The sequence below is a fragment of the Amblyomma mixtum genome, chromosome 1 (genome assembly GCF_055824585.1).
Source record: "Amblyomma mixtum isolate Tamu chromosome 1, ASM5582458v1, whole genome shotgun sequence".
Classification (NCBI taxonomy): domain Eukaryota; kingdom Metazoa; phylum Arthropoda; class Arachnida; order Ixodida; family Ixodidae; genus Amblyomma; species Amblyomma mixtum.
Genome location: NC_143012.1, coordinates 306,924,230 through 306,941,808, shown reverse-complemented (window position 1 = coordinate 306,941,808; position 17,579 = coordinate 306,924,230). Strand labels below are relative to the sequence as shown.

The following is a 17,579-nucleotide window of genomic DNA, read 5'->3' as shown; positions in this document are numbered from 1 at the left end:
TCATCTGTACATACTAAAGGCAAAAGAAAAGCACACGTAAGAGCAACACCGGGGTGTCTACCACAAGCAGCCCTGACGAAGAGCAGAGTGTAAGGCTTGGAGGGCTGCTTTTGAATCAGTGAAAACAGACCATTGTTGGATGTTTCTTCACTAATATGTTCAATGGCGATGCGAACAGCAGTAAGTTCTGCACCAGCCGATGAAGTCTGGTGTGATGTTTTCTCTTTCTTAACTATGGTCCTTACGGGGATGACCACGGAGCCCGAGGAAATGGAAGGGGTCACTGATCCACCAACGTGTACGTGCAGTCGGTGGGGCACCGGCACGAGAGATCACGCTTGCCTTGTGGACTTCCGGCCAGTTTTCGAACCAGCGTCTATTATTCCTGGATCCTGACCTGAAGTTAGGGCTTCCATCCGGCCTACCATGACGTGAGGCAACTTTGCTGTGTCACCTGTGGCTTAATGTCGCATTCATAAACCACTTCTCTACTGTGATCGGCATGGCTGATAAACCCTGCCTGTGACATCTGTGGGCGTGATGAGACCATATCTCATATTTTTGGGAATGTCCAGCGTACAGTTCCGCAAGACATCCTCTCCGCCTTGCGCTGTAACCCACCGCTTCACGCCCGCTAACGGAGTTCTAGACTCTTGGACACTGGCCGCGGAGATCATCGCCGGTGAGGGCCTGCCAGGCCCTCCTGCGGTTCTTGCGAGTGTCGGGCCTGCACGACAGGCTGTGATTTTACCTAAGACTTTTCGCCTTGTACTTTTTGTCGTCTCTCTCTTCCCTCCCTCACCTTTATATCCCCTCATTCCTTTCCCCCATTGCCGGATAGCAAACTGGTTTAATCTACCGGTTAACCTCCTCGCCTTTCCCCCTCCTCTAGGGTTCCTACCAATTTTTGACGAGGAAGGAGAATATCCGGCGCCGCACAGTTCCTCTAGGTCATCCGTGCGCGGTAACCCTCCCTTGCTGTTTTTTCATGCAGAGGAGGTCACGTTTTTGAGGATGCAGTCCAGGGTTGCCCTCACTCCAATTGTTACTCCAGACTGGCCTCCGACATTGCATACCTATCCGAGAAGTGGGAGCTGGCATCCACTACCTATTGTAGGTCTGACCAGAATTGAACGCAACGATAATCAGGCACCTGACCGTAGCGGGCCTCTCGCCAGACAGTGCTGCGTCCTACGTTGCTTGGACTCAGGGACAGCATCATCGGTTTTCTCTGGGCGTCATCAGATCATGAAACTTTTGTTTATATTTTTTCATTCATAAACCATCCAATCCGTTTTGCTCCCTGAAGCAATAAACATAGATTTGAAAAAAATTCCATGGAAAAAATTTTCTCCTCAAGCGTGAAGCAGGTAAAGTTAATCACTAAAGCGCAACACTTACGACATAATTGTGGGCCGATTTTTATGACTGCTTCATAATTAATGAGTGATTAGCGAGGTATCTCTGCAGTGCAAGCATTCCACTGCTCCGCAATAAGCCGCTTCTATTAGCCAGCACTGAGCTAACGTCATCGCTCATCGGAAGGAAAAACTACGATGTTAAAAAGGTACGCTCTTTTTGGATACTAAAGGTGCATATAAAGATTCAGTGATGCTTCAAATAGGCAGTATGCAAAATACCAAAAGCAGAAAGTAAATTCAAAAGCCCATGAAAAGTTGACATTGGTCCTCGAAGAAACCTTTTTTTTTTCTTTAGAAAACAGCGATCACTTGCCAGTATTTGTTAATATGATAAAAAAAAAAAATGACAAACAGAATAGTTCTTGGCGAAATAGAATTTTTCAATGGAGATTAGCTAGCGAAAGCAAGTTATACTGACACAGCGTTAAGACACTTGCTGAAATGTTTTTTTTTTTATCTCAGAGCCCAGGTAATGAGAATCTGTGGCAGTGTCGAGAATAGTAATAGACAGCAATGAAACGTTATCCTTGAAATGTACACCTTCAGTTGAACTTTTAGTTTAAAAAGCAATGGCATGACTTTTTGAGGATTTCACGATATTAAACGTTCAATTCTATATGGGCCGTACGTAAAGCCCGCGAAGTTTTTTTTTTCGTTAGCATTTAAAATAATGACGTAAAAGACGAATAGGTGTTAAGCTTCGCCTCACAGCATAATGGAACTGCGGAGAAGCTTGTTGCGACATCACGGACGGTAAGATCTCAATTTCTGCTGCAGTCAACCACACCTTCCCGCTTTCCGTCTTTGGATGTTGCCAAACAACGCTCGGCGGGCTTTGTCTTCGGTGGCGTTGGTTTCCTTCCTTCAAAGCAAGCGCTTATGTGTTGGAAGTGCATTGGTTATCATCTATGACGTCATCATGCGCCCCCTCACTTGGAGCTGTGCGCTGTGGAGAAGCTTGAAGGAGGTCGTGATTTTAATCGGCGATCCCATCACCATTCCAAATGCTAGCATAAAAGGACTTCGCATGCTATACCTTCAAGTTTCACTTTTTTGCCAGCTTTAAGCTCGTCGAATCCTAAAACCTCTCCATTTGCCATTTAGGTGTGGAAGCACCGAGGGCTGCTACATACACTTCGGGCTTCAACAGTTTGCAAAGGATCGCCTAATTTGGTTTTCATAATTTACTGTCGGTTCTCGAAGCAGCTTACACAGATGAAGCAGATCTGTGTGGTTCGATACTAGCGTTATTACTGGTCTCGGTGATTCGCCGAATAAGTCAGCAGGTTAGGCACCAACGTTTATTAAAGAATTCTTTTGTTTACTCCCCCCCCCCCCACTTCATTTTTATTTTTTGTTCTCAGAGTGTATGTAAAAACAGCAAACAATTATTAAATAAAACACACTGGGAGCGCGAGAGAAACAAGACGGCTAAGCAAAGAGCAAAAACAAATATTCCCAACAGCTTTTGTACGTCTTTCAGTGCGCTGGTTTTGGGACGCAGGAAAAGATACAGGGGTCAAAAACATCTGGTTTACTCGCACCCAAGAGCAATGTCACACGGGGCTTTATTGCCGCAAACACGCTTAGGCCGGTCAGTTGTTCTATTCTCGGTCCACTGTCTGGTTTCGGTTTTACGGTCGAGGTCGCAGCTTGGGAGTCAAGTCTAAACACACAAAAAAGTTACAGAGCGAAGAAGGAGACGCACTGCCTCAGCTATGTGGACAGGGGGCGAAAAGGAATAAGAAGAAAGAAATATTGGAAGGGGGCGGAGAAAAAAGACGCCGGAGAGAGACTATGAACGACGCGATGGGGCGGTAGGCTACCAAGGACAGCTTCGGGGTCGTCTCTCAGCGCCAGTCTTGGCTCTAGAGTATCGATCGTGGCCAAGAATCGGGAAATAAAAGCGAACCCGGAGGGGGCGAAGGGAGAAGCACCGCAGCCAGCGAGCTCCGTGGCACACAGACACGGAGAGAGGACTATCGATTCAGCGTCGGATTTGGGTGTCGATAAGGGTGGCACAAGAAGATGGTCCCCGCGACTCCGCCGCCGTCGCCTTTGCCGCCGCCGAAGCAGCAGAAACGGCTGCTGCGACTGCAGACAAAGGGCCCGTCCCGCCTCCGGAAGAAAAATACAAACAGATGAAAGGGGAGAGGGGAGACAAATCAACACAGCCCGAAAATAACCGCGACCGCGCTGCGGTCTCGGCGTAGACGCCTCGAAGACGGAGAGCCCTACGCTACACAAAGCACGCCCTCCTTCGGCCCCGGTACAACGCAAGAGGCTTTGGGCGAAGCAAGGACTGGCCAGCCGAGGCTCGCGCGTGCGTTAGTGCGTGAGTACGATCGTGCGTGCGTAGGCCTTCGATCGGGCAGCGCTACACGCTAAGCCATGCGGCGCGCTCGGTGTACGTGTGTGTCCCAGTGGGTCCCAGAGGTGAAAGCGCCATCGTGCCCTGGGTTCATCTCCACACGTGGTTTGTGTGGCGTGCGGTTCACCTGTCGAGTTGGGGACACGGAGAAGAAGGACGAACTGTTTGGACGCCGACGGCTGCGCGTCGAACACGCACACGTGTTCACGCACGCACGAAGAAGGAGTGTGGGTGGCGTGTGTGTACGCAGAGCAGCAGCGATGATGCCATTCTTGGAGGACCCCCCGGAGACCCTCGTTTCGGGGTGCGTTTACTTTGCAGCGGCCAATTAGCGAAAGTGATACCGTTAGCACAGGCAGCGGACTATACAGTGTCGCGCTAGCTCCGTTTTCGCTCAGACGGAGAGTCGTTCTGTTTGTCCGTTCCTCACCCACCTTTCTGTTTGCGCACTGGCGTTAATGACGCACCGGCCAGCCGATTAAGCGCTGCGCTCATCTTATCTTCAAGGAGGAAACAAGAGGAGAAAACTGCTGTCATTTGCTAAGGGTTTTTTTCTTTTACCCTGCTTGCGCTGAGGGTAAAAAAGCTAAAAGACCTTTCGCACGTAATAATGAACGAAGGTTGAAGTAGAAAGGCTCTGTAGCGGTTCCAGAACGACCTTGCGCGGCATTGCCAGGAAGACTTCGCTGGTTTGCTCTAACTTTCATAATGCCGTCTCCATACCCTTCCTGCAGCGTAAGATGCCATCGCGCATACTTGTCATATTGATTTAGTCTTGAAACGTAAAACTGTTTTTTACTCTTTGCACGCTTTGGTCCGACGCAGGTGGCTGTCTGTAGGGCATAATCGAAGCGCATAAATTTAATAATATGTGTTACCACCGTAAACAGGGAAGCATGTCTTGTTTGGTGGTAAAACAAATTGAAGAAGAAATGAAGAGGTGCAAAATGGAATAAAATAAAGAAAACAGAGTGGCACACTTTCTTGTAAAAGAGCACGAAGGCGCAAGATAAGCGCGACTTCAAAGGAGAATAGGCAGGAGCGCTGGCTTCTCCTATAACGCAAACGCTGTACAGGCAAAGCACGCTTTAAAGGCACGCGGAAAAAAGGGCTTTGCAGCAGCGGCGCGGATAGAATGCAGCCGACTGCTTACGCTGTTTCGCTTATTCTTTCCCCGGTATATATTTTGGGGCTTTTACAGAAGTACGTTAGATTTTTTATTCTTCAAATGGGGCTACCGCCGCTTGATCTCTTTTCACTTCGTGGAATCCCTAAAATCTTTTCCGCGGACAAACAACTGGCGATGACGCGTGCGCAAATATGAAAGAACGCCAGTGGGTTCAGAAGACACCGTTGTAATCGCGTGTTTTTTTTTTTTTTTCAGAATAATGAACAACGCGTAAGGCTCGTAGAATGTGCCTGTTCCAAATATCGTCAACCTGTCATGAAATAGCAAAGTTCGACCATGAGTCATTATCTGTACAAGGCAGCAAAGGCTTCGCGCTAGCTTGCCAGGCTCTCGGTGAAAGTTCTTTTAATCTTCATTTTGCATATTCATTGATCTGCATGGCGCTGCTCTCCGGATAATGAAAACCGGAAGTGTACGCGATGCTTCTTTACTGTCTCCCCGACATGACTGCAGATACATTAATAATATATTACTTCGTCGTACGTAATCTTCTCCTGGAAAGAAAATGCAAATGAAGGCGTTAGAAGACGCGTTTAATTACTTTCTTGGCTCCAGCAGGTGTAGGTACAAGATTTTAATCCACCTGTCGGCGATGTGGAGCGCGCGGAACGAGTAGCTTTCAAGCTAAAATAGACTCGACGATAACGCGCACCACTTGAATAGAGAGATCGGCGCTTTTTTTAATAGGTATATTGGAAGTGAAAGAGGAAAAGCTACAATTGAAATGCCGTTCCTCGCAGCAAAAAATTTAGTCTACTGGAATGTTGGAAAATTTTAAATTCGCTATGCAGTTTCACGACTAGGGTTTGCATACTTAATGTCAGGTTGTATTAGGGAAGTAGAGAGCAGCTTAATAGTCAAGACTGCCCGGTAGCCTGTTGTTAGTTGATATATATATATGTGTTCAGTGGGAATTTATATAAATTATGAGTTTTTCGTTTTTTTTTTTTCAGTGACTGCAGTAAGTTTAATAGAGCAAGAGCACCGCATCACAGGTGAACTGATTATGTATGAACGTCATGCGGTAATAATACTCAGGTAGTCACGGCTTTTCTGACGGTAACTACAAAGAATGTCTGAAACAAAAGAGCTGTAGTCGCGACGTGGGTTGTGTTTTAACCAAAAAAAATAGTTAATTAAAGCCCCGCAACTTCTACCTTTTTTGTGAAGAATACAAAATGTTTAAAACAAACGGTGGAACGATCTAGCTTCATCGGCTCTTTTTTTGGTGTCGCCTGCCCGTACTTAAATCAAGCGAGGATGGGCAGAGTGGGTTTAACGACGGAAATAGCAGTACTCCGACATTTTTAACGACGCTGGCGTAGCCGCGGTTGGTACTTGGCTGTAGACGCTTTGATGTAATTTCCAATAAAATACAGTCACGCAAGAAATACCTCCATTCTATCAAATGGCTCATTACCGAAGGTTAATGTAAGAACAGCACTACTAGTTTTGCATGGATGGGGGTGGCTGAAGTAGCTGGAGGTTTATAAATCTTTTTTCTCCTGCTATTAATCAAACTTAATAGAAGCTTCTCGTGCCTAGCAAAGATAGTGTTCCTGTATATACTATGTCGTTTACTTACTTTTTAGCCTGACTGAGCATTAATAGAACTGCGCGGATGGACTCAAGACGAGCTGCACTTACCGGTTCATTGACAAGCTTGACCTAGCGTGCGCTCAAGCGTTGAGGAAAAAATGGGCACCTTTGCGCAATTTCCCTCACTGCAAAACCAGCCGAAGCGTTCTGAGTCACTCCCCAGGCAGATTTCTTCGAAGATTACATCTCATGTGTGTATACAATGCCCCCTCGGTAAATAACCAGGCAGCGTTAAAAGAAAAATAAGGACACAGTGGGGTAAAAAAGAAAAGAAATCCTGTATGCGTAATATATATGCCATCGTTTCAGCTGCTCTTAGATAAAAGAACAGCGTTTGTTCACCGGTGACTAAGCTGTAGCCACAACGCCCAATAAGCCATAGTTTGCTGCGCTCTCCAAAAAGTCTTATCGCTGGGGCTGTTTTCTACCAAAAAAGGTTAGCGATGCGATCTCCACATAACAAGGCGATTACGTAAAGTGCAACACAATCCTACTAACTTTATTTCTCGTTTTATTGCACTTATTTTGTTTGCGTTAGGCGAATGCATCAGACTCACTGTAAGCTTATTTGGCATAGAAAGACACCCCACTCGTTGAAGTCTTAGAGCAAACAGTCGATTATTTTTCTTGTTTTTCCCGGCTTTACTAGCTGTATTTAAATTTTATGGTGCCTTTTCTATTCTTCCTGTCTGTCCTCCGAAACGCGACTCACAAACACCAGATAATGAGCAACTACGAGAGGCAATGTAGAAATTAGTAATGCAATGCACTGAAATTAACCTTATGCCACACTTCTATTTTTTTTTTATTATAGTACTGCGGTACAACAAAACTAGCAGGTCACAGCACGTATAATTCTCGAGGATTCATACTGTATTTGTACTTGAGCTTAAAGTCGTCCGATTCTATCCGCAAATAAAACCCTTGAATCGCAGTCTTCGACAGATCCCGTGCCTTTTGGCTTAGAGGGTATTTTTGGAGAAAAATAGGAGCATTGACACATGATCAAAGAAGCTAATGGAGAATTCGTACGCACGAAACGTGACCAGCGTGAAACTTTGTTAGTGCATAATAGAAGAATGGGCACCAAGAGAGCCGAACAAATCAACGAGAGTCGGGACCTTTCTCCTCGAAGTTGAAACACATCGCACAAACTTCTCAAACCGGTGGCGCAAGGACTCGCCGGGAGGAAGGTAAAAGCGCGTGTCGATCCCAGCAGCGCGGCGGGACGGCTCTTACGGTTGCCCACCCGCTAAAAGGCTGACTCTGACCAATTTGTCTCCCGCAGCGCGGCTGCTGCGAGCTGCAGATCTCCGTGACAGTCCTCTCCAGGCGGTGCTTAAGTTGGCGGCCAGTGGATTAGCGGCCTCGCCTGACGGGACCACAAGCCGCGGGTTGCCGGCGCCGGAGCACGCATTACCGCCTCCCGACTACGAGACGCGCGAATGCGTCGCGCATGGGAGATTCTAAACAGCGCCGGGAGACGAGTGACCTTCGTCAAAGTCCGCGGCGCGGGAGTTTGAGGAAGAGTGGAGACGAACAAACGGATGAGAGCAGACGTGAGAATAAAAGAGTCAGTTGAAAAGAGAGATTGTCATCCCGACAGAGCGGGACAGGAGCGAAGGAAAAAGAAAGTAAAGAGAGCGCACCCCGGTGTCGTCTCGCGCAGAGCCAGCGCGCGGAGGCCGCCAGCGGAGCGTTGCGGGACTCACCGAGTGTTGGCTGCAGCAGCTCCGGTCTAGGGAAGACGACGTGCCGAGCAAAAAAAGGCCAGCGCGAGCTGTCGAGTCGGTCAGTAGCCCGGCTGCAAGTGCGGCGCTGCCTGATCAACGTCACAGCGGTGTGCGAGAGCCCCCCTTTCCTTTCCATCTGAAGTGAGGAGAAACAGGAGAGGAGGAAAAAGGAAAGGGCTCGGGGAAAAGGATGGGCTCCCGGGAGTTCTGAGGGAAGGAAGGGAAAGCGGCGGCCGGGCCGCATTGACCGCCGCCGCGTCCTCCTAGGGCTGCTGCCGAAGGTCCCGGGTCTCGGGGAGAGGGCGGGGAAGGGGAGGAGGCGATGGGAGTTGGAGGAAGAAGAGGAGAAGCGGAAGTCGGAAGTGACGCGGGACGCGTCCATTACCCCAACTCCCGGGGGAAGCGGCGGCGGGGGGGAGCAGGACGCTGCCGCTCCTTGCTTTATTTTTGTTTTCCCTGCCTCTCATTTTTTCCTTCATCCCGTTTCTTTACAGTTTCTCGCCGTGTTTCTCCCTGGCAAGTGTGGCGCGGCGGCGACGGCGCGCTATTCTCCCTAAGATCTCTTGGTCTTTCTTACCCCCCTCCCCCAATTTTTTTATTCTTTCGGTAGTAGCTGCCACTTTGTTTCCGGATCTTGTTTTATACCCCGATCGCCGCTTCCACGCACTGCCGCCGTTGCAGGCAGTGTTTCTCGCTAGCCTGACTTGCGTGTCCTGCCAGTGTACGTGTATTTTGTGTGTGCGCACACGCCTCTCGCCGTTCATCTTCTTCGCCCTGATCCTTTGCACCCGCTCGCCGCTCCTTTGGGGACTTGACTCGCAGTTCTTCCCCTCTTCCGCGCAAGAGGCCGCTCTCCTCCCCACTCTTTCCGGCGCCTGCTAGCCATGCTGTCGGTTTGCAGCGCAGGCGATTTGCGAGCAACCCTTATTACCTTGTCCAAGTGGCCGGGGCCAGCGCCTTCGTAAAGAGCGCTCGGAAGGCAAACGAACGGGGAAGTGCTGGCAACGCGCAAAGAAAGCGATAATCGAGCGCCGCTGGCCGAAGTGAAAGGGATTGAGTCTCCGGAAAGGATAACAGGGATGGAGAAACAGAGCAGGAGAAAAAGAGGGAGGCTGATAATGCGGCGCCTCTTCTTCCCCCTGGATATTGCCCGCATAGGGTACACTTTCTTTAGAAGCGTGTTTATTTGTTGTTGCATGAAAATTAAGGTGTTTTCTTTGACTTGAAACAACGTCGCTAAAACAAAACGCAACAAAGCGGCAGGCACGGACCCATTAGTCGTTGCTGTGTTGAAGCTTCCCGCCGGCCTCTCCTGATCGTAGTTTTTTGTTCATTTATTTTATTTATAAACACTACGGTATTGAACAACACGGCCATCGCAGGTTGGTACATAATTTGCATAACACCAAAGGACAAAAAGAGACGAAAAAATACAGCAAACAAGGCGTCACCATCAGCGAAATTACTACATCACACTGTATCGCTTCAAAACATTAGAATACGTACACTGTAGTCATCGAGCCAAGCATATAACAAGTTATAATCAAGCACTTTGAATAAATCAGCACAAATTACTGAGGAAATGAACACTAAAAAATTCGTCACTTGTTGCAGCAGCGCCTAAAAATGGGACAAGTAATTTTGTTCTGCTATATGACCAGCAAGGTTGTTCCATTCGCTAATAGTTCTAGGAAAATAGGAATAATTTCACCATCACCATTTTTGTTATCATATTTGTTGTTGCTGGAAGTCTTTCTTTTTTTTTTTTGTCGAGGTGAAACCTTCGTTCTTTGTGCGTAAGCTTCGCGCACACAATTACCCAAATTTTCGCAATCCACGTAGTGTTTTGATTATTAGTGTTTTGATTCCTGATACTAAGCCGAACAAGACGCAAGGTTTAACCGCAGCAATCATACAGGTATACAGTCGCAATTAAGTTTCGAACAAAAGTTTTAGAGCTGCGAAGAAAATAACGTCATTCTTTAACGCGTCTGCTGACGCTGTTTCCAACTCCCTAAAGGTCTGAAGCAATGAAGTTCGCGTTGAGAAAGCCAAAGTTGAGAAACAGACCCGAAATTTAATATACAGCCCTGAACGCTACATTTAATTGCAGCCAACGCTAGATGGAATGCCGTCCATCGCCCTTGCCAAATGTGATCTCGCGATGAGTACGAAAGAAAAGTACGAGATGTCTGCATCAGGATGGGTCAGTGAAATGCAATTTAGTAGCGAAGCTGGTTGTCTAGCTCCTCGTACAGGGTGATTTTTTTATTACACTATGCGCGCGTCCTGAAAATGCTAGCCGCAGTATGAGTCCCATTCCCGTACTTGTTTACCAGCTGGAATATCACGTACAAAGAGAGAATGAGGAAAGTCAGGCACAGTGAACTTGAAGACTTGGAAAACTTAGCGGAGGCGAGTTGGTGTAACTGACTTGCGCGCAGTGAACTTAGTAGTAATAGCGCTGGTGTAATTTCTCAAGCGAAGTGGAGAGGACAAGCCGGCGCCTCACGCATGCTCCCGCGTCTCCCATAAAAAACTGATTAAAAGAAAAGTAAGGAAAACACACGAATATGAAGCCAGAAGTGCTTACCGATGGATGTACCCGACACCAGGGTAGGGGAATGAGGATACCAAAAGGGAAAGTAATCAAGCGAAGAATGACGTAATACGCACGTGCACACGTGGCTAGACCAGGATAACATTAGCTTGATAAAACAGAAGAAACAATCATAACAACCCAGTGCAAAGAGAACTGTAGCAGTGGCTCGAAACTTTTTATGCTCGAATCACGGGGTTCTCTTAAGTGTCGCGCTTAAGTCTAGTCTGGTCGAAATGTTGACGCCCGCAAAGTATGTGCTAGTCATTGTGTTCACCTCTTCCTGAGTGATTAAGAGCCAGTGACATGGGTGCTGTAGGCGCTGTAAATGAAATATTTTTGGTAAGCATTAGAACTTTCCTTACAAAAATTTATTTAGGCAGTCTATAGGCTGTCTATAAACTTTTGTCTATAAAGTCTATAAACTCTCTATTGACAAATCCTATAAACTAGTCGATAGGCCATACAAATCCTATAGACAGTCTATAGACATTCTATAGATTTACGGCAATACACTTACAGTGGACTTTTGTCTTTAGACAGTCTGTAGACTATGAATAGACGAAAAGAAATATCTACAGGAAGGCAATAGACTCTATAAGAAGTCTATGGACAGTCTATAGTCTATTTTGATAACGGTTGTCCGCTTTACACGATCTCCTACTACAACGCACACGAGTGCAATAGATGAAGAGGCCACCGACAGCAAGGCGATCTACGCGAGCGATCGGATTTTATTACTCCACGTGTAATAGCGCTGGCTTATCGAGGTTCAAGCAGACACGATGGAGTACGCTTGGAAGGGACGCCAAAAGTCATGCCGCTTGCAAGAGGAAGAAGCTGGTGTTTCAACGGTCTTGCACAAAGCTTGTTACAGCGAGACAAAACGATATTTGCACGGGAGTTCGACTGCGCGGAACAGACGGCTAGCAGTGTGCATGCCCGCTATAGGGTCACTGCAATCAGTGGATATTGAAAGGTGAGCAAAAAACTAGCGTTGTATGTACATGTGGTTAGATATCACGAGCTGTGTCGTCCTCCTGGTGAGTGCTTGTCTTCTACGTTTTGTTCCAAGTGTGTAAAACAAAGTCCAGTAAGACGCATTTCGTTTTTACGCACTAGAGAAACTAAAACAAAAATTCATGGGATTTTCTGATGAACATTCCACTCCAGCCTAACATGCTTCTAGATCTTAGGAGCAAAATCAACTATTTATTTTTTCATCTTTTTTTTTGTGGAGATGTTCTAAGCAAAAAAGAAATGTTCTAGAGTGTTTACATATCGCCCATTTAGCGTAAAAACGGCCATTTTGACAAAACAACACAAGACTACAGGGGCATACAGAGAACCAGGTATCGCCACGTTTCTCCATTTATATGTCTGTCCTTGCCGTTTGTGTTGTTTCAATACTATGATGTGCCATCTATCGCTGACACTTCAAACCAAGCAAACAACTAAGTAAACGTATGCATTAGAACCTTGGCCGATTATGCACCATAAAACACAACACACAATTCAAGCGATGCTCATGCGGGCACTTGGCCGCCGGCAAGCAGTTTTCGGCATGCATAGCCCGCCTCGCTACGAAATACGCGGGTTTGCGCGTTTGGTGCCAGTTACGCTTACTCAGGGGTTCAGCGGACGGCTGGGCTGGCGTGCAGCCTATGGGGAACAACTAGCTCCTGGCATTCAGCGTCCGAATTCACTAAGCGCGTCGTGGGTGAAAAGAGCTAACATATGTTGGACGTTCTAGGTATAAATTGCCTGTGAAGTCTGAATTCCTTCCTATATATGCGACCAACCCTGCGTGTTAGGTGGACAGTTTACAGACGCAGCTGTAGCTTTATAAGCACGGCACGATTCTTGAGCACGGCACCATACACTGACTCCTTTCAAAGCGCCTCGACCGGGTACAGTTAATCCCTGTACTACAGACTTCGAATACCAAGCGGGCGCCAGGCGAGCGAAAAGCGAGCGCCAAGTGTGCGTCAAACGCGTGCTTAACATCTGCCAAGAGTGTGCCAAGCGTTGTATCACTTGCAGAGAAAATGAGATACGTGAAATGACTACAGGCCTGGGGTGCGGCCTGATCTCGGTGAGTAGAACACAGAAAGCACTCCCTCACCAGAACAAGATTTGGCCACCCTGGTGTAGTACTTAGCCACAACCTCACGCATAAGGCAAGATAACCGATGGTCCTTAAGGAGGATTCCAAGGGAAGGGAAGGGTAGCAGTGAGCGGCAGAAAGTTAGGTGGGCGGATGAGATTAAGGAGTTTGCGGGGATACGGTCGCCGCAGCTGGCAAAGGACAGGGTTAATTGGCGAGACATGGGAGATACCTTTGTCCTGCAGTGGGCGTAGTCAGGCTGATGATGATGATGACGATGGCAAGTTTAAAAGATGCTCCGGGGTTTCTACGAGCTCTCGAGGAACGTGTGACTGCAACTGTAGCCCTGTTAGACCTTGTTTCTCGTCATTGATACGGCTAGACACACAGACACTCATATGAGAGAAGCCAACAGCCACAGAAACCAAGGGGCACAGGGGATTTTTTTAAATTATTTATTTTGTGGTGTTGATCAATTTATAATATTACTAAATGTGTTATCCCTTAGAGCTAATTGATTGGAAAAGCAGAAGAAAAAACAACCACATGCCGCCGGTGGGATCCGAGCCCACGACCTCCGAAAATCCCCTGTGCCCCTTGGTTTCTGTGGCTGTTGGCTTCTCTCATATTTATAACGAGCCCCTCATTTCCCTTCCCTTGTTTGCTTAATTGCTTAGCGAGGGCCTCGGCACTGGCAGCCTTGATGCCTTAGGAAGCATAAGAGGGTTCTCACACAGCTTCCACCCTCGCCGTTCAATGACGTTCTACGTCACATCAGCGGTAAATCAGGACGTGCTACGTCCGCCGCTTAAGAACGTGGGTGGCGCTGGTGAACACTCCCAAGGTCAGGTTATTTGTAAACATAAATACCCCCAAAAGCAGAATGTTTGACAGCCGTCGCCGTAGCTCAGCGGTAGAGCACCGGACGCGTAATTCGGAGGTCGTGGGTTCGGATCCCACCGGCGGCATGTGGTTGTTTTTTCTTCTGCTTTTCTAATTAATTAGCTCTAAGGGATAACACATTTAGTAATATTATAAATTGATCAACACCACAAAATAAATCATTCTAAAAAAATCCCCTGTGCCCCTTGGTTTCTGTGGCTGTTGGCTTCTCTCATATTTATAACGAGCCCCTCATTTCCCTTCCCTTGTTTGCTTAATTGCTTAGCGAGGGCCTCGGCACTGGCAGCCTTGATGCCTTAGGAAGCATAAGAGGGTTCTCACAAAGCTTCCACCCTCGCCGTTCGATGACGTTCTACGTCACATCAGCGGTAAATCAGGACGTGCTACGTCCGCCGCTTAAGAACGTGGGTGGCGCTGGTGAACACTCCCAAGGTTAGGTTATTTGTAAACATAAATACCCCCAAAAGCAGAAGGTTTGACAGCCGTCGCCGTAGCTCAGCGGTAGAGCACCGGACGCGTAATTCGAAGGTCGTGGGTTCGGATCCCACCGGCGGCATGTGGTTGTTTTTTCTTCTGCTTTTCTAATTAATTAGCTCTAAGGGATAACACATTTAGTAATATTATAAATTGATCAACACCACAAAATAAATAATTTAAAAAAATCCCCTGTGCCCCTTGGTTTCTGTGGCTGTTGGCTTCTGTCATATTTATAACGAGCCCCTCATTTCCCTTCCCTTGTTTGCTTAGCCACTCATATTGTACTATACCGGGTGTTTTTTGTTTTTTTATAAGACCTAAAATTTTCTCAAATAAGTTTTTTTGAGGTAAAGAGAAGCTTTCTGCGCCGTAGTAATACCAGTGTTGGCTGATGTCAATAAACAGGAGAATCATGCTAACTAAAAAAGTGATTAACTAATTCTAATAGCTGTTTTAACAATTATCGATATGCACACTGGTTGCAATTAGAGATTAGTAGCCGGCCGTTAGTAATAGCAATATACGTTATTATAATTTCGAAAACGCGATTACCCTCGCCGCTGTGGCTCACTTGATTTTGGCTTCATCGTGCCAAAATGCATGAACTTTCGAAAAGCATGCAGGCAAAGTAACCCCTCCAGTACGCGCAACTAGTCGGAAAAGCCAAGATTTGTGGAGCTACAGCGTCAAGAGTAATCGCGTTTTTCAAATTCTAAAAACTGATATGGCTATTGCTAACGGCTGGCTACAAATTTATAATTGCAACCATTGCAACCTTATCGGTCATAGGTAAAAGTTATCTATTAGGTGATTCACCCGTTTTTAGACGTCCACCAGCGCTGGGGTGATATTCTCCCGGTGTCGCCTTTTGCGACATGTCGCATTCGCTCTTCGCTGATTGGCTCGAGCCGCGGTGACGGTGGCGTGACGACACGGACCCGCCTTCCTGCTACGTCATCGTGACGTCGCCCCAATTTACTACGCTTAGTCGAACAACGGAATGCGCTGAAGCGATTCGCGCGGGCGACGGGCTACCGTTACCATAGAGTTTCTTACTATTACCTAGAGGGAAAGCTGGCGGCGCTGCCCTTCAGCCACCGTGGACGCCCAAAGCATCATGGGGCGGTGAGCTACTTGTTGCGGAACAGTCGTAGTTTTTCGGGAACACAGAGTGGTACTACTCAGATGTTTCATTTCAAAAACGTTGTTCGTGTGTGCGCAGACGACTTTCGCGCGACCGCAGTGTGCAAAAACCATAGTAGTGAAAACGCGACGACACACGACGCCAATAAAAGGTTTTACTCTTCTGAAATGCCATTAAAAAACCTCTTAAAGTATCTAAGCAACAACATTTTTTTTGAAAACATATTTACTTTTAAAAGTGCGCTTGTTAATTACGAAATATTAGTTCTTATAGTGTTCATTGCTTGGCCAATAGGAGAGCGAGTCGTCTCTTATTTTGGGCAAATTTTGCACTTAAATGCTTTTCTGCTTGTTTGTTGCAATCATTAGACAAGATTTTCAATGTCAGGACGTTTGTAGTTATCAAACAGCTTTATTTCTTGATTATTTTTTGGCCAAAAGTTGCAGTTCCGCAACAAGTAGCTCACCGCCCCATGATGCTTTGAGCGCCCATGGTGGCTGAGGTGGTCACGTGGGGTCTCCATGCAAACTCCCATAGACGGCTTGCCAGCTTTCCCTCTAGGTAATAGTAAGAAACTCTATGACCGTTACCGTACGAACGCAATCGGCAGTTGCGGCTTTTGCGCCCTTGGCGTGAAAACATGGCGACGTCCTTTCAAGCGAGAGCCGCCCGCTTCAGCCAATTCAGCAGTCCTTGCGATTCCAGTCGGCATGTTTACCGGCAACTACTGGTGTTGTTACTTTTCGCTATGACTAACCTTGCTTCGACGATAAAGTTTAAGCTGCAATTCAGCCTAGTTTTTGAGATACGCTCTCGATTCTGGAGCGCGCAAGCCTAATGGGACCTCCAACTACACTGCTACCGTCTGCAACTGCCCGAAACGCAGCCGAAGCCTAGCACAACCGTCCGGAACGAAAGAAAAATAGATTTGGAGCTTTTTCGCGGTGTTTTATAGACTTAAATGAAGTAAAGCGAGTTTATATTAAATTTGCAAATGTTTTTTTGAACATTAGACGTCATGTGATGGCAAATATTCTTGCTATAAAAGATACGAAACTACTACTGCTAGTGAATCAGCAGTGGTAAATTGTCGCTTCTCGGAGTGAATGAATGCACCGCAGACGAAAGTGCCGGCGGCTTTTTCCGTTTCTTCGAGCATCTGTAAGCACTTTTTTAGGCCCCGCCTATATGCGACATGTCGCAAAAGGCGACACTTTACGTCAAAAGTCTCATATTTAAAAAAAAAATGACCTCCTAAAAAACAAACACCCAATGTTCTCCGATAACATTCCAATGCCCGCAATACAAGCACGTGGCTGGCAGACTTGTATCTGCGTAAGACAAAAGACAAAAGACGAAGGAATTAAGGAGGATCAAGGTAGGAGGTAAGATTCTGTTCTTTACTTAGTAGCTGGAGAAAGCAGTATGTAAGTACAGTTCGTAGAAAAGTTCGGCTTTGACTTTGGAGCAGTCGTTTTATTGAAACATACGAGTCTGAAAACTGCGCGGAGAATGGCGACAATGTATATTCGCGTTTGAAAATATTGGCACATATGTTACGGCCACAGCACGTTAAAAAAAAAACACAACAATACCAAGCAGGTGTTCCTTCTCGCTCGCTCTATAGAAAACGAGAAACGACGTGTGCATGTTGCGTAAAAGGGAATTTCGTTCCAGAGAACACGTCGAGCTGAGTGCTTTTGGAGACGGCGGCAATGAGCAAGAATAAGAATGCGAGGCGCTGGCGGCCCTGCGAAATACACTTTGACGTCAATAGGAGGCTCGCATGCTTTGGCCCGCGGTGTTTCGGCTCTAAGAAAGGGCTTGCGCGACGTGAAGCGTGCGTGCCTAGGAGCAGGCGTGAGGCATGCGACCCAACCTGGACGTCATGACGCGTTTTCTAGGATCGCGCGGATTGCGTGTAAGCGCCGCACACCCTGGGCGTAGCCAGGGGGTTGTTTCGGTGTCAGAACACCCTCTTTTCGACCTTTTCTTTTTTACCATGCTATTTACTCCCCGCATTGATATATTAAAAT

At 47.0% G+C, this 17,579-nt stretch overlaps 1 protein-coding gene across 1 annotated transcript in view; it reads right to left on the bottom strand.

Annotated features, from left to right (window-relative positions):
- The window catches only part of LOC149372329 (uncharacterized), a 143,591-nt gene extending 135,121 nt beyond the window's left edge, over window positions 1-8,470 (bottom strand). Inside the window, exon 1 of the mRNA XM_089566800.1 lies at window positions 8,293-8,470. Coding sequence (XP_089422926.1) covers window positions 8,293-8,449 — 157 coding nt within the window. The 5' untranslated portion in view covers window positions 8,450-8,470. The remainder of the gene's footprint in view (window positions 1-8,292) is intronic.
- Window positions 8,471-17,579: the final 9,109 nt, after the last annotated feature.